Below are 26822 nucleotides of genomic sequence, written 5' to 3'. Positions count from 1 at the left end.
ATATTTCACAATATAATATTTTAAATCTAGTTTTGTGTCAGAATAGCTTTAGCAGTAGTATGACAAGTTGACCAGCCCTCACACACATTTATAATTCCCTTAGGCTGGATGCACCCTTTTGCTGAAGTGAGAAAAAACTCTAGCAAACTCTTCAAGACCTGCAAGACAAACAGGTAAATCAAGTTCTCAAATCAATTGAAGTACAAGCTGAATGTGGGTGGAACAAGTCCAGCACTAACAGCAGCAGAAGAACTCGTATTTGTTCAAAATGTGTAATTTATTTTACAACCATTGTTGACTTTTTTATTTTGCTCTTTCATAAGAAATATTTGTTCAACACTCAACTCTACATAACAGAAGACAAATCTGAGACCAGACAGTTGTTTGCTCAATCCTGCAGGCGGCGTGACCAGTGTCAGCAATGCATGAGATCTAAATAATACAATATAAATTAAGTCAAAATTGGGAGATTGTGTATACTGTAGGTCCGTACGCTCGCTCCTAGAGAAAGAAATAAAATACAGCCCACCACATGCAGAAGTTACTGGGTATAATCACAGTTTAACATTGGGTGACAACTGCTGTTTGTGAGCTGTGCAGAAAGCAGTGACACAGGCATCATAAATGGGATATTTTGCTGGTAAAATTACTAAGTTTGTTCATTTCGGTTCCTGGAGGTTGTGAATGACGGTGGTGTCAAATCGGAACAAATGCACTTGTGTGGATTAATACAGTTGGATTCTATTTAATCATTAAATATTTAGAAAACAAAATGGGGCATATCACACTATGTTTCATATAGAGAGAGAGGCAGAAGAGACTGTCGAGTAATATATATTAAGTCAATTTCTGGATAGAGGAGCTTCAAGACACGAATGCTCCCATGGTTTTGAAGACAAAAATGATTATATTTAAAATACCATAAGGAATCCAGTAACTGCGATTTAGCATTTTAACACATTTCTTAAAGAAATATCGAGGCAGATGAGCACAAAACAAAAACAGGAATGGGAAAAGTATGAATTGATGGATGGCTGTAATGACGTAATACACTGTGTGGCGGTTTTGGAAGACTTTGGAGTCTCCGTTTAGCGTTGGGATCCTCTGGCATTATAACACCAGTTTGCTTGGTCCCTTAATGGCATCATTTTCCCTCCAAGCAGAACACAGAAAGCAGCACAAACATATCCAGAGGTTCTCTCGTAAGACACACACACTCGTCTCACACACATACAGAGGAGCTTGAACATAGCATCCGTACAAACCCAACATCATCTCTCTCTCATGACCATTACAAGATATAAGAAATCAAAGAGCCAGCAGTCACTGGTGCTCTGCTTTGTACACTTTATATCACATAATATATTTATATAGATTTATATATTCAATGTAAATAAAATTTATTAAATAGGCTTAGGGTGGGGAAGGGGGGCAAATACATCGTAGAGAATGCTGCTCGCGTGGTACTAAACTGTAAACATCAAAGCAGCCCGTGATTTGTAGCTTGAATTGGTGGAGTTCAATGGCTTCGTCTCCCGCCTTTGGATCGATCACAGTCACGGAGCCCAAAGGAGAACATCCCGTGCGGGAAGGGTTCTACATTCCCTTTGCCCTGCTCTTCCGCATGCAGATCGGAAAGCCGCCCATCTCTCTCCTCAACATGGCACTTAAGGACTATAATGCAGCAAAAGTGAGCTAGCAGGGAGGGATGGAGCTCTTCTCTGTGGATGGATGTGTTTCCGTGTGGCCTTCATACCATGAACTCGTTGCTGCCGTACACCACCACCTGCTGCGGCGACAGCTCGGGATCCTTCTTCTGCTCTCTGTGTCTCTGAGGCGAGCTCTTGGCCCCCTGCAGCCGCTGTTTGCCTTTCTCTGGGTTGAAGGTCCCGCGGCTGGTGAACTGCGGCCTCTCTTCTCCGTCCTGCTCTGGCTGGTCCAGGCTTTCGGATGGGCTTGACAGATATAACCGTTTGGAAGGCGATTTGGACTGCAAGCTTAATTTATGGGTTCTCGAGGTCGGTTGCATGTAGGATGACGACACAGAGGAGACGGTGGAACAGGAATCTATGGAGTCCAGAGATTCGGGTTGTTTCCGCAGAACTCGTCTGCTCTTTCCTTCAGACTTCTTGGGCCTCGTGGCGGCCAGCGCTGGGCCTCGCTCTGTTGAGTCAAAGAGAACAGCAATGCTGTTAAAAACACTAGCGCTGAAGCTACCTCTGGCCTATTGTACTTTAATACTTAAACACATTTTCTAAATATCTGTGTACTAGTGATGAAAAAGTTATTTTTCCCTAAGCTTAGTCCCTTATTTATTAGGGGTCACCACAGCGGAATGAACCACCAACTATTCTGGGTACTGGGAAACACCCATACACTCTAACATTTATGCACTTTCAATTCAGTCAATTTAGTTAATCCAATTCCCCTATAGTGCATTTCTTTGGACAGTGGGGGAAACCGGAGCACCCGGAGGAAACCCACATGAACACAAGGAGAACATGCAAACTCCACACAGAAATCCTAACTGGTCCAGCCAGGACTCGAGCCAACGATTTTCTTGCTGTGAGGCGACAGTACTAACCACTGAGCCACCAAGCCGCCAAATTAAACAAATTGTTTTGGAATATGTTTCACTGTTTCAAAGTAAAGCACACGCTTTACTTGCTGACACCTGGTGGTCAAAACTGTGCAATAAAATAAAACAAGCATTAGCATTAACAAGTGTTAAAATTTACTTTAAAGTGTAGCTTAAAAATGCACTTAGCTTGTCATTTAATATTAATAAAGGTGCAGTATATAAATTTGACACCCAGTGGTTGAACTAGGTATTACACGCTTGGTTTAAGACTCACGCAAGTGCAGGTTGCCAGATTGAAAACATCAAAAGTAGTATGTCGGCACATGATAGAAAGAATATTTCCATATTTTAGGAGTTTTTGTTCTAACCAACACCGGAAATGTATACTTTAGAAACAGCTTCTTTATCTCATAGGTGAACAACACAAAACTGACAATGATCACCTCAGGTAACCTTGTCTGCTTTATTTAGTTTTAAATGCTAATGATATGAGTTTGAATGCCATTTCACATTACATTTATTGCCATACTACTGAAAGCAGCAGCAGATAGTTTGCCTCAGATCTTAAAAAAAATAAAATGAACTTGTTTGAAATTGAACTTTAGAACTGAGACTCAGTGCAAACCAACACATATCAGTGATTCGGCATCTATATTTAATAATGTTAAAGAGGTTTAATATGCATTAATTGGATTATAAACCTTACAATTTTGTTAGAGTGCATGCTTTGAGAGCCTTCCTGACTAACTGAATGAAATACGCTGTTTTGCAACAAGGCAACCCAAGGTGCTGAAATGTAATTGCCAAAACTGTCATTTTGCGGGTTAACTGACCTAAACAGACAGCTGTTCCGGCACGGAAAACATGTTTTTAAAGCAGAATAACTGACTTCAGCATTGTTTTTCAGATAAACAAGAATGTTCACTTTTTAAAATATCTTCAAACATATTATGATATTTTTATGCTTTAAGGCCCTTGCACAGGGATGCTTTTTGCTCACGTTTCAGTCGAAGTTTAACACCTCATGATTCAAAAAAGAGGGTCAATGTGATAGTGCACACCAACACGCAAAATGGTTGGTGTAAAGGCGTCATTTTTAAAGAAACGCCTCGTGCTCTTTTTTTTTGTTTTTTTGTTTTGACGTGCCACATTAAAACCTTCTCCACCAATCAGGTTGGCACCATTGTTCACGTGCGCAGAGCTGCTGAAGTTGCAGTTAACGGCACTTGGAGGCGCTCAAATGCAAAACTGTCAATGGTGCCCAGAGGTGATATGAACGTGGAGCTGCTTATTGTTCCACTGAGCGATAGAATGTCGGTCCACAAGACATCCGCTGTAAATGGTAAATGTTGGCTAAGTTTTCAGAGAGGTAGTGAAAACTATAGTGTATCTGACTCCATTACTCTGGCCGAAAGTAGGGATAAGCAATAATCGGTCTACAGGATGTGCGTTCGACCGTCATTGAAAAAGGCCTATAATCATTTCTTCATCGCTAGAGCTGGAGTGATTTTGCATACTCTTCTGCTCGACGCCAGTGAAAATGCCAGTGAAGTAAAAACGTCTTGGAAAAACGATGAAGGGAAACGCAAACGAAAGGAGTCCTGGTGTGTACGAGCATTTCAAAGAGTGAAAAACTTACATACAGCACCTTTAAATATTAAGTGTCTGCATTATATGTGTGGGTGGGGTTGGGTGATCTAAATGAAGCCGCATGCTTCATGTGGATTTTATGGTACCTAAAATGTTTAGAAAGTATACCATTGTACTGTTTACAATTTTTGTATTGTACCCTCCACAGTTTCTTTCTTCTGTTGAGCTCACAAAAAGATATTCTGATGTTGGAAAAAAAAATATATATAAACTACTTTATTTTAAATATTTTAACAAAAAATAACATAACTATACATCTAGTATTTGAACAGACATATTCAGGCTTCCTTTAGCTTTTAAATTCTCGTTGTAAATCTGTTGCTCACAAAAATACATCTATGTATATCATTAAAAGTATAATTAGATGCAAACATGTTTAGTAGGAAGATCCAGCAATATCTTACCAGAGAAGTCAGAAGTGGCTCCCTCAGAGTCCACATTGAGGTTTTCAGAGCTGTCTGCTGTGCCTATCGAGGCTTCAGACTCCAGGGTCTCATCATCAGATGCCCGTGGCTCCAGAGCAAGCATCTCAAACGTCAGCTCTTCCCTGTGACCAGATCAACTTAAATTTACATGTGTTCATAATAATACTCTATTTCTGAAAGTTACAATACACTGTTAAAAATATTTGTCAATGAACAGTTTTCATATTTTGTGATTCACAAATGTTTTTTGTTTATTCATGGTTGTGAATTGCATTATGGGGCATTGATCTCCGCTCTGTCAACTTGTAATGTTAAAAAAATCTACTCAACAGTTTAACAAAGCCACTTTTATTGACATTTTAGTAGTTTGAAATAATATAATGTATATGAAGCAATATATTGAAATAATTTTGTAAAATAACAGAAAATATGCTGGCAGTTTATTACAAGGTTTTTGTAGCGTAATATACAACACCAACCCAAACAATATAGCACTTTACACTATTACAATGTTCATAAAAGTCACCTTTTTCCAACTTTTCGAGGTTACAATTTGTTGGAAGAAAAATCAATATGCCCATAATGCCATTCAAAAGCACAAATAAATGGGAAAAAAGTAAAACAAAATAAAAAAAACTTCAATTACAAAATATGTAAAACTGCTAATTTATGGATATTTCTTAATACAAATTCATACTTTATTTAATACTACTTATTTACTGAATGTAAGTAAAATAAGACAGTTGAAGTCAGAATTATTAGCCGCCCTTTGATTTTTTTTCCTTTTTTTAAATATTTCCTAAATTATGTTTAACAGAGCAAGAACATTTTTACAGTATATCTGATAATATTTTTTTCTGGAGAAAGTCTTATTTGTTTTAATTCGGCTAGAATAAAAGCAATTAAAAAAAAAAACATTTTAGGGACAAAATGATTAGCCCCTTTAAGCTATTTTTTTCAATGGTCTACAGAACAAAGCATCATTATACAACACCTTGCCTAATTACCCTAACCTGCCTAGTTAACCTATTTAACCTAGTTAAGCTTTTAAATGTCACTTTAAGCTTTAAAGAAATGTCTTGAAAAAGATTTAGTAAAATATTTTTTTATTTTTATTTTGGCAAAGATGAAATAAATCAGAGATTAGAAATGAGTTATTAAAACTATTATGTTTAGAAATGTGTTAAAAAAAATCTTCTCTCTGTTAAACAGAAATTGGGGAAAAAATAAAACAGAGGCGAATAAGTCAGGGGGGCTAATAATTCTGACTTTAACTATAAGTAAAATAAAATAAAACCCCCAATATGGATACATATTAACATTCATATTTTCACTATTAACTTAGTTGATCATTTAAGGTATTGTGATAGCAAAGCTGAGTTTTCAGCAGCAAGGAATTGTAGTCTTCAGTCACATGATCCTTCAAAAATCTTTGTAATAAGCTAATTTTGTGCTCAGTAAAAAGTTTATAGTTATAATTATTATAAATAATAATAATGTTGAATAAATGTTTAAAATACTATCATTTTTAAATTTTAAATATGTTGTAAAATTTTTAAATAATTATTTTATTTAGCAATGACAAAAATTATTAAAAGTGTTTTTAAAAGTAATGAAATGTCTGATGTTACAAAAAAAAATAATTATTATTTTAAATAAATACTCATCCTTAAAAGTTTATCAAACTATCAAGACTTCTACAAAAATATGTAAGCTGTTAAGCAGAACTACGAATAAACGAACAAAAGCATCACATGACTGAAAACTCAATTTTGCCATCATATTAATATACTATATATTTTTGTATAAAGTATGTATATATATTAAAACATAAAACCCTTAGTATTTGTTTCCAGTTTGCTGTCCAAAGTATACAAGATAAATGCTTCTCTTACTTCTCTTTCTGCAGGCTCTCGATTTGTTCAGTCAGTACTTTCTCTTCCTGCTGCATGGCGACCTGTTGCTGCTCAGAGACTTCAGGATCTCTGCCCGGTTCCTCTTCTCCGCTATCCTGCATGACCTCCGGGGCGGTGGGAGAGCGAGGACTCGTTGGAGGAGACGGTGTGCGATACCTCAACCTGTGCACGGGGCCTTTACCCTGAAAAACACAACCCAACACTTCAGAGCACTGCAACTTCAGACTGATAGAAAGTAATAGTTTGGTAATTGTTCTGCTTTTGTGTTTGCCATTTTCACTCATAAAGAGATAGTTCACCCAAAAATTCTGTTCATTTACGCATCCAACACTTGTTCCAAACCTGTTTGAGTTTCTTTCTTCTGTTGAATACAAAAATATACTTTATTTAAACTCCTTACTCAGTTCTCTAAGCACTAACTGTTCCTTTATATGATTAGTAGGGGTGTGACGAGATCTCAAAAAGAATTCACAACGAGATTTCTCATTGAGGTTGTTTCCTGAGTTGTGATGGATTGTTAGGGTGAATTTAGCACAGAATATAGGAGGCAGGATTGGAATTGAACCATAAATCGAGTGTTTTGCACACACCTGGTCACCTGGGCTGCTCCTGTGTTATGCTTTTGTGACGACCTAACCGCTGCTACAACTGCAGCCACACAAATGAACCATAAGATGAAATAACACTGTAGATTCATATTCGTCATAAACACGATTTGAATGAAAACTTGAAATTTTCCCATTGTGGTGGCATTATTGAGGTGCAGTACAGACATGTACACTCCATTATCAAACTATTACCATTGTGTAGGACTTTTAGCTGAATTTTGTGACAGGATATTCCTTACATACATGGCTGTTTGATACTATTCTCTGCACCTATTGAGTCAGTAAAGAACCTCTCTAAGCGCACACACACAGTGAACTCCTGGAGACACACACCCATCGTCATCATCATCATCATCATCATCAGCAAACACACATTTACGCCACCTGGAAAAAACTGAAGTTTTCTTTTCATTCGGCTTGTTGTATCAAACTCCATTAAAACAACTCCCTCCTATCAGTCCTTACTTTATACTTGCATTTAGTAGCTTAGAGTTTGACATGAAATGTCTCTAAATAAAAGTAAACTGCTGAAAAATTATAAATGAAATACCAAAAATGACATGATCAGATACATTTTACATTCAATTTGTGGAAAGGAGTTTGATTTTTCATGTAAAACTGTAGAGGGTAAAAGCCAGTCAGTAGAGTTTATAGCAAACAGTTTTGCGTGTTTACATGTCCTTTATGGCATAATTTATTAAATATTAAATATTTCACAGTGTTTGCATGTTCTTTACAGCATAAAATTCATTAAAATAGGAAAAAAAAACATTTATTGCAAGTTGATTTTAAAAAGTTCTAAATAGTTTTGCAACTTGTGATGTTTTTCTTTTTAAATAAAGATTTTATTTGAATATACGACCTTAAAAGTGCAGTAGTTGATCGTCTTCAGAAGCATGTTTTGCTGTGCTGGTTGAAAATCTCTTCACAGTCCAATGTTCGGTTTTAAAACTATTTTAGCTGATGCAGATGTTGTTGTTATAAATGGGTTCTATGCACAGACGTGTTGTTCAGCCTCTAAAATCTCCTGGTAAAAGATTGCTGTGACAGTTTTCAGTCTCATTTTACAGCATCGATAATGTAGATTTATATTTAGTTGAACAAAAAAATCTCAGTAAATAGCGCTATTCAGCCTAGCCTGCTTTATTGAGCTGAAGCTGCTTTTGTATTCACATTGGGTCATTTCTGAACAATGATAGCTCCCTATATTGTTTATCATGCTACTCTGAATATTCAGTCCCTCCCCTGCTGTCCAAAGCTAATATGCTAACCAATTAGCATTTTGGCAGATCACCTACAACACCTTTAATGATAATGATTTCCTCAAGGATTTAAAAAAAATCTTGTAAATATCTCATCTTATTCTCGTGAACTGAATCTCGTGTCTCTTCTCGTGAAGTAAGCATCTCGTCGCACCCCTAATAATTAGCACTTCTTGTTTGTATTGCCTCTTCTTGTTAAATCACTAAATGCCTCCTCAACAGTTAGTCGCTTTGGACCAAAGCATTTGCAGAATGACTAAATGTAAATATACTATGCAGAGCATTTTTTTTTTCAATTATGTCACTCAACATTCTTCATAATATCTTCCATTGTGTTCAACAGAAGAAAGAAATTCATAAAGGTTTTTTGAACAAGCAAGTGAATGGTGCGTAAATGTTCATTTTTAGGTGAACTATCCCATTAAGACTCTCTATATCAGGCTACATTCTATGGAAACAAAACATGAATGCAGGGTCCAAAATGAACGTTTGTATCTCATGATTTGATTGGCTTATAAATGCATTTTTACACAATGGCCGAGACTTTATTTAGCTGTAAACCAGGCAGGAAAGTCTGATTTGGTAGCTGTTTGCCACTCTTAGTTAATTCTGGACCCTGAACAGACAACACTGACTCCATTCAGCCTGAAGCGGTTACCTTTCTCATTGAACCGGACTGCTCATTACCAGAGAAAGCAAGTAAAAAAAAAAAAGGAAGATGGAGTGAATGCAACAAAAAGATTTCTTCTAAATTCCCCAGACATGCAATGCAACATTACTAGAATGAAATGTAACCAAAGTGACTTTATACACTAGATGAATGATGTGCTGAGTGACCAGTATCAAAGCTGTAGAGTTTCTTGCTCAAGCGTCTTATATCATGAAGACAGACGGACCACACAGTGCTGGGACGCGGTGTACGTGATGACACTTATAATAAACAGTGAGTAAATGAATACCTACCGCCGCAGCACTGCGGGTTATGCTCATAAATCTAACAGCAATTATTACGGGTTTCTGGATTAGAGAGGGAAGGGAAGGGAGAGGAGAGACTGGGGTTAGTGTCAAGACACAGAAAATGTGGGTGATGCACTTAAGTAGAACATCCTGGAGCAACTTCCTTTATGATGCAGGTACAGTTTTTATAATAGTAGTGTAATTACAGAACTGCAAAAATAATATCATCTATTAATTAAATAAAAAGGCTCATTTTACTACTCCCCTAGAGTTAAACAGTTTCCATTTTTGAATTCAATCAGCCTCAGTTCTGACAGTAACACTTTCAGCTTAGCTTAGCACAGATCATTAAATCAGACTAGACTGTTAGCATATCGGTCAAAAAGGTCAAAAATAAGTTTGATAATTTTCCTATTATTTATTTATTTATTTAATTAATTCACATTTTAATGCAATATCAGCAGCATTGGCTATGTTTATGGCAAAAACCTAAATATAAAATATATTACAAACAATCATATCAGTTGTAACTCCCCATTTCCATGGATTTTAGTACATGATGTATCAAGAGTCAATGTAGGACAATTATATAACTCTTTGGTTATTATTGAGCCGGACGCTAATGATTTAATCTGATTCAATGATTTATGTTAAGCTGAGCTAAAAGTGTTCCCGCTAGACTCAGAGATCAGCTGAATGGATTCAAAAAATGGTAAAACTCTACTGTTTAACTCTGGGGAGTTGTAAAATAAGGCTCATTTTTATGTAGAGTGCTCCTTTAAATCTCATACACAAAAATATCACTTTGTTTTACTTAAATAATTCCTACATTAACAAAAACAATACTTCCTACTTTAACCATGCACTAAAGAGATGCAGTATATATCACAATTCTTATTTTGAATGTGGTTTTGTTAATGTAAGAACAATTTTTTTACCACTTGGAACTTTAATGACTTAATGGAAGCATCAGTTGACGTTATTGGCAAAATTATTACAATATCAACACAGTTTGTGCCTGTCCGCTACACCACTCGTTTTGTCACATTTTTATGTTATTTTAACAAGCCCGTGTGCTTTTTTTTATTTTTTTTTACTGTAAGTACTGTAAGGGTTGTTTCTCCAGAGGACTAACAAGATGCAAACAATGAATAGGATTCTACGAGGGTAAATGTAATAATACTGTAAATAATATTTACAAGGTGCTGTACTGTTTTTTCCCCCATGGTTTATCACTTACAGAGTAATTACATGAAATTAATGTATTCATTTGAGTTTATTTTATAGCAACTATACACTACCTGACAAAAGTATTGTCACCTATCCAAGTTTTAGGACCAACACATAATAAAATTGACTTCTAGTTAATCATTTGGCATCAGAAGTGGCTTGTATGAAAGACAAAGGCCTCTAGATTACGCTTATTTTACCAAAATAAAATATGATCATGTCTTGATTTTTATTTATTCAAGTAGGACAGTAAGGTCTGACTTTGCGTAGACAAATGTCTTGTCACTTAACAGAAATAATGTACCGTATAGAATATAAATTTATGGTGCAGTGGAAAAAGAATGAATATTGTGTATGACTCCCATGAGCTTGGAGGACTTATTAATAATTAATAACTTATTAATAAAGTCATTAAGAATGGTAAAGAAAGCGTGCAGAGTTCAATAAGATTCTTTGGATTCATCTTCAATGCCTCCTTCTTCATCTTACCCCATACATACTCATTAATGTTCATGTTTGGTGACTGGGCTGGCCAATCCTGGAGCATCTTGACCTTCTTTGCTTTCAGAAACTTTGATGTGGAGGCTGAAGTATGAGAAGGAAAGCTATCCTGCTGAACTGGCAGCATGAATGTCGTGATACCTCAGGCTGTTAATGTTACCATCTACTCCGATACTGAACGTAACCCCAAACTATGATTTTTCCTTCACTAAACTTGACTGATTTCTGTGAGAATCCTGAGTCCATGTGTGTTCCAATAGGTCTACTGCAGTATTTGTGATGATTGGGATGCAGTTCAACAGATGATTCATTGGAAAATCTACTTTGTTACACTTTTCCAAATGATCAACTAGAAGTTAAGTTATTATTTGTTGCTCCTACAATTGGGATAGATGGACAAGACTTTTGTCAAATAGTGTACTTTATATAGACAAGATTCATGAATCAACTGAAACAGTATTCGATTAAAAGAATCAATATAGATTCATTACAGTTAAGATTCTGTATTCAAAAATATAAAAGTCCTGCTTACAAAACGAAAAAAAAATTCTGAACATGTGTACATTTGCAAATATGCGTAAATTACAGTCAGATTTTAGGTTCAAATTAAGCTATAGCTGAGTGTTGCAGATCAGTTCTTATCAATCTGCCATTTCTCTCGGCTAGGTTTGGTATGCATTTAAAGAGCATGAATTGAGATAAGAATGTTGTTCCAAGACCAACATTTGAAAGGCTTCGTCTTGCTTGCTGAATTTAAATCTTTTGTTGCTCGTGGAGCAATATTCCTGTCAACAAAACTGACCTTAATCATTAACTACCTCTAAAATAAAATGTTGATAAGAACGTTCCAGCAAGGAAGTTGATCCAGAAGCATGTGCTACTTGGCGTGGCTTTAAACATCTGTGTTTTGTGGAAGTCTTTAAAAGTTTGGAAAAAAAGAGGACTTTCAGCCGCTCTTACCATGGACCTGCGGATGAACGTTAGTCGGCTCTTGGCTTTGTTCTCTGCAAATTCCAAAGTATTGATGTCTTTTAGCCGGGCCCTGTACTTATTCATCTGCTCACAAATGATCAGCTCAACACACCTTAAAAAACAACAAAACACTGATGTAATGGACACAGTAATCGTGGAGTACTAGTACTGTAAAATTTACTCCAATCACTAGTACTGTGATTGAATTCAACTTAGGTAAGAGTTGTTCATTACGCTGTGGTTTTCCCAATGTCCTGAACGCTCCTCAGAGGGTCGATGGTGTCAGGGCAGCGCAGGATACAGGGGGCGAACACGATAGCCAGCGCATTCGCGGACATGCGGTTTGTTTCCTCCTGCAAGGCAATCCTGCAGACAAAAGAAACAAAACTCAGGAATGATATTGCCAGCATCAAATAATTGTTATGTCCTCGCTGAAAGTCAAGAGTCTGGACAAAATGTTAAATATAAGTACTTGCATATGCAGATTTGGGATTTCAAGCCAATTAGATTTGCCTGTGGGCATGACTTCAAAAAATGACAACCAAAACCAAATAGGAAGCAAGTGGCAAGAAACATGATAAAACCTTGGGTAATTAATCAATGTGAAGAGTACTTCAAGTGTTTTTCTGTAGAAAACAAGACCATAGATGTTCAATATGACCCCCTCCAGACACATCAACCCGAGATTTGTGGTATTCTTTTTGAATCACAATACATACATATATATATATATATATATATATATATATATATATATATATATATATATATATATATATATATTAAAAACCTGTTTAAAATTTTAGTTTTTTCCTGAGTAAGAATGTTATATTATTAATATTAATATTAATAATATCATGGTATATACGCAATGGTTTACAGGCACCTACAGAATGTTATTAGGTGTAACAATTTTTTATATGACAAAAAAATCATGCCAAATACAGTGCTAAATGAGTACATCTTTTGAAAATGATTGTATTTTGGTATTTACATTTATTTTTATTTTCTTTTTGGCTTAGTCCCTTTATCAATCTGGGGTCACCACGGCGGAATGAACCACCAACTTATCAAGCACATGTTTTATGCAGCGGATGCCCTTCCAGCTGCAACCCATCACTGGGAAACAGGTATACACACTCTTTTACTATGGACGATTTTTAGCTTACTCAAGTCACCTATAGCGCATGTCTTTAGACTTGTGGGGAAGCCGAAGCACCCAGAGGAAACCCATGCGAACACGAGGAGAACATGCAAACTCCACACAGAAATGGCCCAGCCGGGGCTCGAACCAGTGAGCCTCTTGCTGTGAGGCGATAGTGTTACCCACTGTACCACCGTTTTATATTTTTATCCATTTCCTCAGTGAATATACCCAAAAATAATTAATGCATTTAAACAAAATAGTTTAATAAACAGTTATCAATTAGTAGTAATAGCAACTAAAATAAGAGTTTGGTCACCTAACGTCTTTAGAAATAGAAAGAAAATACATTTCAATTTAAACATGTTATTGCAACAAATGTACAAACGACATAATTTGAAGTACATTTTATATTTGTTATGTTTCTTTTGATTTTCTTGTTTATTAAAGTTGTATTTATGTTTTTAGATTTAATAATAATAATTCCTAACATTTATATAGTGCTTTTCTAGACACTCAAAGCGCTTTACAGATTGGGGCGGAATCTCCTTATCCACCACCAGTGTGCAGCATCCACCTGCATGACACGACAACAGCCATATTGCGCCAGACCGCACGCCACACACCAGCTGATTGTGGAAAGAAGACAGAGTGATAAAGCCGGATATAGGGATGGTTAGGAGGCCATGATGGACAGAGGCCAGTGGGCAAATTTGGGTTAAATCCCTACTCTTTTTTTTTTTTAAAGGACATCCTGGGATTTTTCATGACCACAGAGAGTCAACATCAAATTTGAAAGATGAGCAGTATATAGTCCTCTTCACTATACTGGTGCATTAGGGCCCAGACAGAGCGCAGGTTGAACTCCCCCTGCTGGCCTCACTAACACCACTTCCAGCAGCAAACTAGCTTTCCCATGTGGTTTCCCATCCAGGTACTGACCAGGCACAGCCCTGCTTAGCTTCAGTGGGTAACCATGTGAGAGTTGCAGTGAGCTAGCTGCTGGCAATGTACTATATTTTGGACTGTGATTTTATTTAATTTAATTTTTTACTGTTACTCTGTTCCAGTTTTGGCTTTAGAACTGACTATTCTACTGTATATGTACAACTATATTATTGTAAAGCATCCTGTATAAAATACTAGTATAAAAATAGAGAGATCTGTAATAGGTGTACTCATTTATGCGAAACATTGTATACAGTATTTAGTACAAGATGCATAATCTGTAATGCTGGTGACTAATATAATTATTTCATCCCTATTTGGGGAGTTTGTTTTTAAAAAACTTGTAGTAAACATTATTTAGACACCTTAATTGCAATTGATCAGCTTGCTAAGTATAGTTGTTTGATATAAAGCACATTTAAAACAGCAATTGTTGCCCAAAGTGCTGTACAAAAAAAGTTTACAACACTTAATGAAAAGTAACTCAAATTGAATGAAAGTTAAGTTGTTATACACTTCTTTAAATAAAAAAATACATATGAAACTGATATGATGAGTTTACTTTAAACAAAGAAAGAGATGATATCATTTGAATTGACACTGGTAAGCTGTTCCATTATTTGGTGTTAACACTAGCAAAAGCTCCGTCCCCTCTATATTTAAGCGTAGTCCTGGCACTATATAAAACATTTTGTAAACTGTATTTGATGCAGGCACTAAAATGAGATGTCTTATCTTTGACTCTTATGGTACCCTTTTATGACCGTTTCCAGTGTCAAAAGGTACCAAAAAGCTAACCGTACTGTACCGCTTTTTGGGTACCCTTTTGGTTTATCAAGCAAGCATGACAAAAGGGTACCAAAAGGCGGAGCTAGATGCACAGCTGATTGCTATTGGTTTACACAAAAACATCACCAGTGCGTACACAAGCAGGAGAATGAAAACAAAGGAAGTGACATTTTTAAATGCACAGTCGAGACATTACACCGTAAAAATATATAGATATAATAACGAGCCATGGTCGACCCAAGCTTAAACAAATCTTGTCATCGTCTTGATGAATGGTCACAAAGCCAAGAAGAAGAGCAGAATCTGTGCACTGTATTTATTTACAAGGCTGTCTAAACCACAAGTGATTTCATTTTCTCAATAGAGCTTGCGTGCGCATCTATGTTTGAAATAACGAACTTATTGAGCTGATGAACATTACGTGCATGTGATTATTGAAGTGCTTCTGACATCCGATCCTTTCAGAAACAGACAAACGCTAGAGTGACACGCAAAAAAACAAACAAAGGAGAAGCCTGGAAAAACGCATAGATTCAGATGTAATCAAGTGGTGACTCTATAATAAGGTTCTATTAGTTAATGTTTGGTATAATGTTATTTATTAACATGAACAAACAATAAATAATACCTTCATTAAAGTATTATTCAACTTTGTAAAAAAATGTGTATTTTCTTATACAATGAGACAAATAACAAATTAAGTCCTTCATTGCTATTTCATGTTAACTTACAGTGTGTTAACTAATGTTAGCAAGCATTACTTTGGAGTTAAATAATACATTAAATTACGATTAATATATTCTGCACAATTATTGTTCATTCTTGGTTCATGTTAGTAAATACACAAACTACCATCAACTAATGGAAACTTATTGTAATAATGCTGTTGTCTCACCTGACCAAATGGAAAATAAGGCGCTCCAGTGTGTTTAGATGGGTTCTGCTCAGCTGGTCGATTACAGAGTAAACTCCTCGAATCACTTCCTTTTTGTCCTGGAGGCCTGAAGAAAGACATTGGCATCCATTAGAAAACATTATGCACCAATAAAAGTCTAATTTATCTCAACCTAAAGTTTAAAAAGAGGATCCATAAGGTCAATGCTTCTGTTGACGGATACTGTGCATAAAGATGAATAATTAATGCATTTTAAAATTCTGTTTTGGTTTGCTTGGTCTCAAGCAGAAAATAAAATACATTCAGAAATAATGCAGTTTCATTTAGTGTTCACACTGTTATTAAGTACAAACCAAAAGACAAAAAAATAAAAAAAAAATTAAATAAAATAAAAAATAAATACAATTATACCTTTTATGACATATTTTGCGATTGAACTTACAAACCTCTTAAGCAATGCTGCAAGCAGGCTAAAATGCTCAGAACTCACGACGAGCCCATAAACGGAAAAAATGAGTCAAATTAATGGCAAGGATTTCTCTGTTACACACACAAATGAAGATCTGCTGTACACAAATGTGTTTCTGACAACTGCATTCAACTATATCATGCAACAATGTGACTATGGATGGGGGGGAAAAAAAACGAGCATTCTTGAGCATTCTGTCCATTTATGGTCACACCTTGAGACACCATGTCCTGCTCTTGGCCTGTTTTTATGCCTTTGCTCCATGTTGCTGTAATATTTCAGTCAAAGTGCTGTAGAGTTAGTTAAAAAGTGGACTAATGCTATAAAGAGGGGTCTCTGCTCACTGCTATTTTAACTATGGCTTTGTTAGTGTTCAGTTCACACCAAAGTTTGGATTCCAACTTCAGCACTTATTTAAATATGCACACAGAATGGGTTTTTTTCTTCAAAGTTTAGACTCTATGTTGCTAAAACTGTTTATAATGTGCAACATTACAACATTACATTCATTTTGCATACTGGTGTGCGCACTCACATTGGCCCCCTTTGTTTACTCAACATTGGCAAAGAAGTGCAATTGAAAATAGCCCCGGTGTGCATGGGCCTTAACCCAAAAAAAAAACAATAATGTACTCACTGTACGTTGTTTGGAATTACATTATTCTGGTGATGTGCAAACTTCAGATTCAAGACAGGAAGTAAAAAACTGAAAGTAGGAAGTCTGTATTTTGCGATTTATAACATATTTTAAAGGAGATACAAAACAGAAAATACATCACATAAGAGGAGGAACGAGGTTTCTACTAAACTAAAATATTTGCAGCTGTGAAGATACCTACTGCACATGACGACATATATTTTTATTTAATGCCATGTCAGTAACAAAGACTATTTTCATATTCAAACATTTCAGTAACATACATACCATTCAAAACACAAACAAATGATGAATACATGATATGATTATTTATATATATTATTTTATATTTTATGTATTTTTTAACATCAATGCAGGATAAAAAATTCTTATATTTTTCCTTGTGATACTTTGCTAAATATCTCCTTGAGTTAATTTCATAAAAAAATACTTCTGCAGTCATTAAAAGAAGGACAGTCCAGTAAACAGATAAACTACAGTGTTTCCCAAAGATGGGTTGCAGGATGGGCATGCGCTGCATAAAAACGTGCTGGATAAGATGGTGGTTCATTCTGCTGTGGCGACCCCGGATTAATGAAGGGACTAAGCCGAAACAAAATGAATGAATGAATGAATAAACTATAGTAATAAATAAAGTGGTGTATAATTTATATAGAAACCAGTACAGCATTGGCTTATCTGTTTATTACTACCGTATTATTACTACAGCAACCATAGAATTACAACACGTTTAATTCAAGTAAATTACTACAGTATGGTTCAAAAACACTAGTATTTACTAAAAATTACTATATTATTTTGTTATATAGTTTGAGACATCCTTCTATATATAAATAAAAAAAAAAACACAACAACAAAAAAAACATGAAAGCACAAAGACGTGGCCGCAAATTATTATTTAGTTTAGTTTTTGTTACTGGACTGGTAAACACAATAACCAGTAACAAACAACGCTTGATGTTAAAAATAATTTTAATGGTAACGTTACGGTTGTTTACTTTATATCCCGCTAAAACGTCAGTAAAGACAAGTCATCACTTCAGCAAGTGCATTGCAGGGTACATTATTTACTCCTGGATTTACTCCAGGAAGTACGTGTTGTGGTGTTCGTAATAGATTAGTTTTTTATAAATGTAATACATAAATATTTAAATTTTTTATGTGTTTTTATAGTGCTGTCAAACAAATAATCCCATAAAAAAAAGTTTGTATACAAGATGAACATTTTCGTAATACATCCACAAGCCACCTATTCTTATATTTTTCAGCCAGTTTCTTAAACTTTTCCCCTCTTTATGAACAAACACTTTGTTACTCTCTAAAAGCATTTGATAATTTCTTGGTTTGACCGATTTTAACAAATATTATAGCAACACAAAGTATATTCATTTTGATGTTCTCATAGAACATATACGTAGAAGAATCTCTTATTGTCCTTCATCTGAACTTTGCGTGTCAGCAATGACGTCATGTGCAAACAACTGTGGAAATATAAATTTATATAATCTAATTTCAAATGAACAATAATCTACGTATAACTGAAAAGTTATATTCTTTGGTTTTTAATTATATCATTTCATTAACATCCCAGCTAGGAGGGACATTTAACCTTTATCTTTCTGACTACAGGCTAAGCCAGTGATGCAAATGCTTTAAACACGTCTCAATAAAGGAATTCTGCTTGTTTCGAGTCTCCTGGACTGGGTTCTCTTCTCTTTTCACTCATTTATTTACTCACCTTCAAGTACTGTAATCAAAACAGTTTCCTTCTTCTGTTGAACACAAAATAAGACTACTAAAGAGAGACAAAAATCTGTAACCATTGATTTCCATACCAGGGAAATCAAATATTATGGAAGTCAATGGTTACGTGCTTTCAGCATTTCAAAATATCTTCTTTTGTGTTAAACAGAAGAAAGAAACTTATAAAGGTTTAACACAAGTAAAGAGCAAGTAAATGATGATAGAATTTTCATTTTTGGGTGAACTATCCCTTTAATGGCCATAACTTTCCAATTTCATACAAGACACCGGAACTAATGTAAAGACAAAGAGTGGCCTGTACATATTTCCAGAGAAAACCCACCAGTACTGCTCAAATTATAAAACATTATTATAAGATGATGTTTTTGAATGTTGGTGTTTGTATTTGCTTAGAAGCCTTTCAGCTAAAAAAATAAATAAATCTGGATGGCAGCTTTAATCAAAGCACAACCTTAGTGATCTGAAGTGTTGGATAAGTTACTTTAAAAGAGTACCAGATTTCAAATTACTGATTACCACTGAACAATTGTAATCTGATCACATTACTAATTACTTCATGTAAAAAATAATCAGATTACTAATTATTTACTTTGAAGTTACTTTTAAAATATATAAAATATACCTATAAAATACAAAATTAGCTGCAGCTATTTTAGTAATTTAATAATCACTAAGAAACATTACAATGGGTTTATCACAGCAGCTTGACACATTCAAAAGACGTCAAGAGTTCACCCAAAACCTCAAATTCTCTCATCATTTACTTGTTCCAAACCCGTTTGTCTTTTTTAACACAAAAAAAGTAAACTGGATACCTGTAACCATTGACCTTCATAGTATAAAAAGCACTGCAGTGTTTGGATGTTCTGTGTTTGTCTGAGGTAATTAGTCCACCGAAATGTGTATATTCTTCACAAAGTATAAAGCTGATTGGTCAGTTCTTGTCACGTGACTCGCGATTTTCAATTAGGTGCACCTGGGAAATGCAAGCGTGTGCAATATGCGCTCCCAATATGTGCTTCTGTGCTAAAGACGCGATATGTAAACGGCTATGCTTCACTTCACATTTAGAAGATACCTTCACTCCTCATCATGCACAAAGAAATTCAACTTAACCTGCTTAGGCCATGTTTTTGGGCACCGGTGTCCTCCTTGGTGATGAGTATTGTTGTAAAAAGCTTTCTATTCAAGTTCTGAACAAGTTGCTGGTAGAATTAAAAGCAGTTGAAAATTCAGTCTGGACATAGACTGCGCTTCACAGCAATATTTTTGTTTTTACGCTCAGTGAAATCAAAGAAATGTCTGTATTTCCACTCTCATCGACAGCCCTTTCAGCTCGCGTTCTCCAGCAGTTTAAAAGTGCAGCTATTTGTAACGTAAGTAACACAGTTATACTGACTTTAGTAACTAATCAAATGACACAAACTTAAAATGTAATTTGTTACGTTACTGCATTCTTCAAAAATGTAATTAGAATACAGTAATGTGTTACTGTGGAACACGTTACACCCAACTCTGGTGATCTTTATTTTTGCTATTATAAAAATATGTATAATAACAATAAAAATTAGAACTTTATATTTGGTATATAGGGATAGCCGAGTGTCCTCTAGGAAAGACAGATAAGCCCTTATTTAATTCATCAGAAGACGCATCATCTAACAGCCCTGATTTTAAAAGAAAACAAATGAACAGGAGAAGAATAGAACTGCAAACATCAAAACTGTATTTGCTAGAACAAACGCTAATGCAATAAGCATGATCGATCACACCAGTGCACATCTGCTTACCCATGGCCCGCAGGAATTCCTCATACAGTTCAAAGGTCATCAGAGGATTAGGCAAGTCACGTAACCACTGCTTGAAAACGCTGGCGATCACGTTAATGTTGTAGTCGTCCAGATTTACACCATTTACATCTGAAGGCACAAGATAATAGAAAAGAAGATGTTGCTTAAATATAAAGATGTGAATATAGTGTTCTAGTAAAAACTATTTAACATCCTTAAAGAGTTAGTTCACCCAAAACTAAAAAAATCTGTCATTTACTCACCCTTTACTTTTCCCTCAAAACTGTTTGGCTTACTTATTAAGATATTTTGAAGAAAGCTGGAAACCATTAACCACTGACTTTTACAGTATTTGTCTTTACATCTAGGGATGTCAATAGTTGTCAGTTTTCAGTTTATAATATCTTATTTTGTGTTCAACAGAATAAAGGAATTTTTGGAACAATTGAGGGTAGGGCTGTGCGATTTGGGGAAAATATCTAATTGTGATTTGTTTTTAAAGATATTGCGATTATTTTGATTTGATTTGCAATTTAATTTTGTAGTTAAGCTTCAGCTTAATAATCTGTATCATAGCTTCTTACTGCTAAAATGCAGCGAGTATTCGGTACAGTTATTCAATAGGAAAAAAGGAAATGTTTAGGAATGAAACACTCATTTTTCTCTAGAGCAAACAGTAAACAAATAAAAATACCTTCTTTAACTTTCTGTAAACAAGTTGAACGTAAATTAGTGAAGCTTGTTGTATAAAAATATGTATACATGTATAAATACAGAACACTTAGCAAACTAACATGGCTGAAACAACTCTGAAATTGTACTTTGCTGTTGTTGCTACTTGATTGAGTGTCACTGGCAACACTTTCAGCTGACTTTTTAGCAAAACACTCCTCATATAGCCACCTCTGGTGTTTTTGTTCAGTGTCTGTGACTTTAAAACCAAAATATTCCCATATTACCGATGTCCTGTTTTTCTTTGATATTAATTTGTCTGTTAATGCTTCTGAAGCGGCGAATGCCATCATCTCAACTCATCCATCTGTTTGTTTTTATTGTGGCCGTTCAGCATAGTGTGGTTGCACATTTCTGATTGGACAGAATAAAAGTGTGCTCACTCAAGTGGCTAGTAAGACTATCCCACACAAATGGCAGTAACGCATTTGCTCTGGGTGGGGGTCAATAAATAATACACATATACATACATATATATATACATATTGCAGCCTCATGCAATTAGCTAATCGCAACTTTTCAAAACGCGAATGCGATTCGATTTTGATTCATTGCACAACACTAATTGAGGGCGAGTTCACCTTAGTGAAATTTCATTTTTGGGTGAACTATCCTTTAGATGGATTTCGTTGAAAAGTAAAACTGCATTAGATTAAGAGATGCTTTCAGAAAACTTAAACCAAGTTGAGCTTATTGTAACTTAATTTATAATATAACTTAATTCATCATCTTATTATAACCTTTAGTAGCTAGATCTTTCCCAAAATAGAAATTTGGCATCAGTCTAAAAACCTTAAAGCGGTAGTTCACCCCCCAAAAATGAACATTTACTCGATTAATTCACACTTAAGTGATTCCAAACCTGATGAATGCTCTTTATTTTGTTAAAAAAGATTGAAAAAAAGATAAAACCTGTAACCATTGACGTCCATAGTAGAAAAATCTATATTTTAAAGGTTGAACTCTTTTAGGTGAACTGTCACTTTAATAACTTAATTGTCGTGCAGCCAGAAATCTGTCTTGTCATGCGTCATACCTGTGTCCAGACCCTGCTTAAGTTCCTTAATCTTATTGGTGGATCCAGACTTCCTGTAGATCCCCTCCGTGTACAGGCCGTGCATTTCAATGTAATTGACGAGTTTCTCGACAACTAAAGGCACCGTTCGCTCGTCGTTGGTCAGACGGGACAACTCCACGCCAAACTGTCTCGACGAAAGTTCTGGGTCATACTGTGCACGGAAAGAGAGCATTATGCTGTAATCGTCGGCATCTTTTATTACAGCCCTAATCACATGAAAACACTTAGCGGAAAGAAAAATTCCTTACCTTCTTGCTGCATTTGGTGGTCATTTTCTGACAGCACTTTCTGTGACACGCATAGCGGCACACTACACAAGACACAGACATCTCATTCATTCTCATTTTTCACGTCAGAACAAACAGTTTAGATTTAACAACAAAAAAATAAGGCACCACCACCTAAAATAAACTCAATTCAAGCCAACATTCCTCTCTCACTGTAACATGGCGGAAAACAGCCTGCTCTACAAAGCCGAACTGTTCTCTGTTCTGCTCTTCGAGTCGAGAGGCCATGGACTTGTTGGTAAACAATCTGATTATGCCGAATTGAGTTCAGGGTCACTTTGATGAGGAGACTGCAGACAAGAAACTCACGTTTGCAGACACACGCCTTGTCCATCATCCAGATGAGGGAGGAGCAGTACTCGCAGTAGGTGGGAATACTGTACTGAGTGGACTTGAATATGTGGCCGTTGTGTTCCTCTACCTGAAATAAACAAAGGCGCCAGTGTCAGTTGATTTTCGAGAAGAAAAAAAAAAAAAAAAACGCTAATTCAGTACACGAAACCTCTGACAGTAATTCCACTTACTACGTCAGTGTCTTTTTTCCTTCTCTTCTTGCGGTCTGGTTTGGGTGCCTAAGGCAGGAAAAAATAACCATCATAAAAAAAAAAAAATGCTTGTCGAAGCCAGAGGAGAATGATCAGACTATTTTAAGCTGATTGAAAGGCAACAATATCCCTAAAAAAACACAATTGAGGTTTATATAGAAGCATCTCTCAATGGACCACATGTCAAACCTTGAACCAGATGAGCTACAGCGGCAGAAAACCACATCAATTACAGTTACAGTTTACATAAGATCTCTAAAACTGGACAACAGAAGATTGGAAAAAAAGTTAATTGGTCTAAGGAGTCTTGATTTCTGCTGTCTCAGATAGTCAGGACAGAATTTGCATCTTCTGTGGTATAATGATTTTAAATCATTTTTAAATACCAAGCGTCTACCTTTAACTTTTTACTAACTTTTAGTTAAATATTTAAAATTTGGGGAGGCTTTAGTAAAAAAACCCTGGTTTAAAGCATAAATCTTGCTAACTTTTTACCGTCTCATAGCCAGAAATAACTGTGTGCTAAAGCACCTTTGGCAAACAACCTTCTCCACGAAAAGTGCCATGGTCAGACACCAAATGCCATACACACACTCATAAAAAAGACGTAGTGCAACAAACTTGACTTCTTTTCTGGTGTGTGAGCACCCTCAAGATGTTCGGCCATAGGAGGAATGGTCGTGCCCAACTGGGCCTGGTTTCTCTAGTGTTTTTTTTATCCTTCACTTTCGTCAGTTGGTGAAGTTTATTCCTCACCGCTAGCTTGCATGGTTCGGGACTTGTAGAGCTGCACATCGATGGATTTGCTCTTCAGTGTTTGGACTCTCAGCAGTTAATGTTAAACCACACTGAACTGAGCTAAACTGAACTTAAACTCTGAAAACGGAAATGACACTGTTTCAAATCACTATAATCTTCTATGTGAAGCTGCTTTGACACAATCTACATTGTAAAAGCAATAATAAAAAAATAAAGGTGAATTGAATTGAACTGGCTGACTATCGCGGAATGAAAAAGGAGACAGGGAAGAAATTAAAGTAGTTCTAGAATGCAAACGCAATAGACAAATGTAGCTTTTGTTTAGGAGCCAAAACATACGTTTCACAAAAGTTTGCTTTGCTCAACTTAAAACCAACTTCATTTCAGTTGGATTTAGTTTGAAATGTCATTTCAGTTCTTTTGGTGATCAAGCCTGAAGCATACTGGGGTCTTTACGCACTGATCACACTGAACGTGCTGTTTGAGTTGACAGGCGCATCTTTTGAATGGTTTTCTAATGGCCACAAGCATTTAATATGCTGCTTAGGTACCCTGTGCACCTCACATTTTTGTCATTTTGTCACTATTTCAAATTATCTGGAGTTTTATGACTTCACAAATATTCAATATCACAATAATATTCAATATTTAAATTATACCAATATCAACAGCAACACTGGCACACAATTCAAAGCTGATTCATTTGTTGCCTAGAGACATGAAAAGGAACACTGCACTACTTTTTTTCTTGTCAACAAAAAAAAAGACGGTGTGGTGCGCCTCACGTTCTTAGAATAGAAAAGCAAGTTCGATGTGATTGTGCCCTTAGTGGCTGATCACACCAAACTTCTTGCGCTGAGACGCGCCTTTTTTGAATGATTTACTAACGATTGTGAATGTTTTGCACGTTGCTCATGCGCACTGCACACCTCGCAGTGTAATCGCCTGCAGTGCCTGCCGTTTTTGAGTGGAAAAGGTGCATTACATCTGTCATGTCTTTTTTCATTCTCCAATCAAATGAAAGCAGAAGCAGGGTTTGTAGTTGTCAAGACAACTACGGTGGTTGCTGTTTTGAGTTATCCACTGCTGTATGACTCACAAATCTTGATAATCACAATAATTTACATATATAAATTATATCAATATCAACAGCAACACTTGCGCACAATACCCAGCTGATTCAGTCGTTGCCTAGCAACATAAATAGTGTACAGCGCTTCTTTTTTTTTGTCAACAAAAAAGGGAGTGTGGTACGCCTTGTGTTTCAAGAAGGGAAAAGCATATTTGGTGTGATCGACCCCTTATACTTCTGCGTTAATTGCAGGCATATGGTCCGGTGCAGCCTGATTTTTTAGTGTGGTCACAGACCCCTCATCGTGGCTGATGCTGCCGTGCACCTCTCAAAAAAAAAAAACTACATTTCACAGCAATGCATAGCACAAGCTCTGTGATTGGTCAGCTTGGTAGCTGTGACAAGTGTGGATGGGCCGAGGACTGCTTGAACCTGATGGAGCGAGCGTTTTCAAGTGTGAAGTCCGGTAAAGGAGTTCCAGATGGAGACTTTTGTTTTGTGTTTTCCTTATGATTAAAGTTGTTGCACATCAGCCGGTTCCTGCCTCTAAATGAGTGAGTATTAGCTACTTGTACATTAAGGTAGTGTTCAGAAAAAACAAAACACCAGTGAAGATACTCGACACAGAGGAACATAAACACCTACTGGCATCTAGCATTTAGCGCAAGTGTTATTACAGAGCAACACAAACAGCACGCAGAAGTATAAATGCACCAGTACGCACAAGGCACACACTGTGGGTCACGCCGATCACTCAATGCAGAACTATAAACCAGCCCTTATACATCATACCTGTGTCTAGACAGCGCTTCAGTCCTTAACCTTATTGTTAGATCCAGACTTACGAATCCCTTCCATGTACAAGCCGTGCATTTGAAGGTAATTGACTAATTTCTTGACAAAAAAAGGCACCATTATGCCTTTAGCATCTCCAGTGGTGACACGATGTAAGCTAAGTTTTTTTTTTGGTATCCAGCAGGAAAACACAGTCACAAAGCTCAAATGATCTCAAACTCTCTTAAACATGGGATTGGCGTCTGTCACTTTGTGTCCTTTTCCACGGTCACTTTCTTCACACCCTATTTTGTGATGGGTGTCATTAAGGCTTTTAATGTGTTACCTTGCCCAGACTGCTGTCCAGAGGTTTGTGTTCGGTCATGAACTCATCCAGAAACACTTTGAAGGTGTTGACCCAAACTTTCACCGGTGACTCACTCCAGTCCCTCTGCTCCTGGCGCATGTTCTTCTCCAGGATTTGCTCAAAGAGGGCATAGAGATCCTTATAACGAATGCTCTTCCCATCATCCATCTACATGAAACAAAAACAATAAAGTAAATCTAATTTCGAGTCCAAGCCAGACACAATGTGACATAACAACAAGCAAAACACATGCCATCCCATCCCTACCATGTTATCTGTTTGAGTTTCTTTCTTTTCTTGAACCATTAGAATACATTTTAAAGATGTTGAAAAATGGTAGACATTAGCTATGTTTCATTATTCATTCGTTAGTCACATTATAAAATACCTGTAATGTTGTTTTGGTCACTCTAAAAACTTGTAGCCAAAGTCCATCATCCTGTTCTCTTTGACTCATTGGATGGAAAAATGTATTTGTAAAAAGATTGTGTGATATATTAAAATTTTTTGCTAAAATTGAATTTACATCAACGGATGAAAACATAGCTAATGCTTCAACATTCTTCAAAATATCTACCTCTGTGTTAGATGAAAAAAAAACTTGAGGGTATGTAAATTGTGAGTGTGATTTCTTTTTTTGGATTCCTTT

At 36.0% G+C, this 26822-nt stretch overlaps 1 protein-coding gene across 50 annotated transcripts in view; it reads right to left on the bottom strand.

Moving 5' to 3' along the window:
* Window positions 1-258: 258 nt before the first annotated feature.
* myo9aa (myosin IXAa) overlaps window positions 259-26822 on the bottom strand; it is a 256784-nt gene continuing 230220 nt past the window's right edge. For 30 of the 50 annotated variants that reach the window (XM_087258425.1, XM_087258438.1, XM_087258463.1 and 27 more), the window contains 13 exons: window positions 26153-26341; window positions 23181-23228; window positions 22966-23077; window positions 22618-22679; window positions 22328-22520; window positions 20560-20688; window positions 15879-15984; window positions 12337-12468; window positions 12091-12214; window positions 9406-9459; window positions 6552-6754; window positions 4636-4778; window positions 259-2163 (listed from right to left, as the gene is read on the bottom strand). In XM_087258425.1, the coding sequence (XP_087114551.1) occupies window positions 1751-2163; window positions 4636-4778; window positions 6552-6754; window positions 9406-9459; window positions 12091-12214; window positions 12337-12468; window positions 15879-15984; window positions 20560-20688; window positions 22328-22520; window positions 22618-22679; window positions 22966-23077; window positions 23181-23228; window positions 26153-26341 (1908 nt within the window). In that variant the 3' untranslated portion in view covers window positions 259-1750. 50 annotated transcript variants of the gene reach the window in all.

This window comes from Danio rerio, chromosome 7, assembly GCF_052040795.2.
Source record: "Danio rerio strain M-AB ecotype USA chromosome 7, GRCz13ab, whole genome shotgun sequence".
Lineage (NCBI taxonomy): Eukaryota > Metazoa > Chordata > Actinopteri > Cypriniformes > Danionidae > Danio > Danio rerio.
The sequence above is the reverse complement of the archived record's forward strand: the minus strand, read 5'-3'. Positions and strand labels throughout refer to the sequence as shown.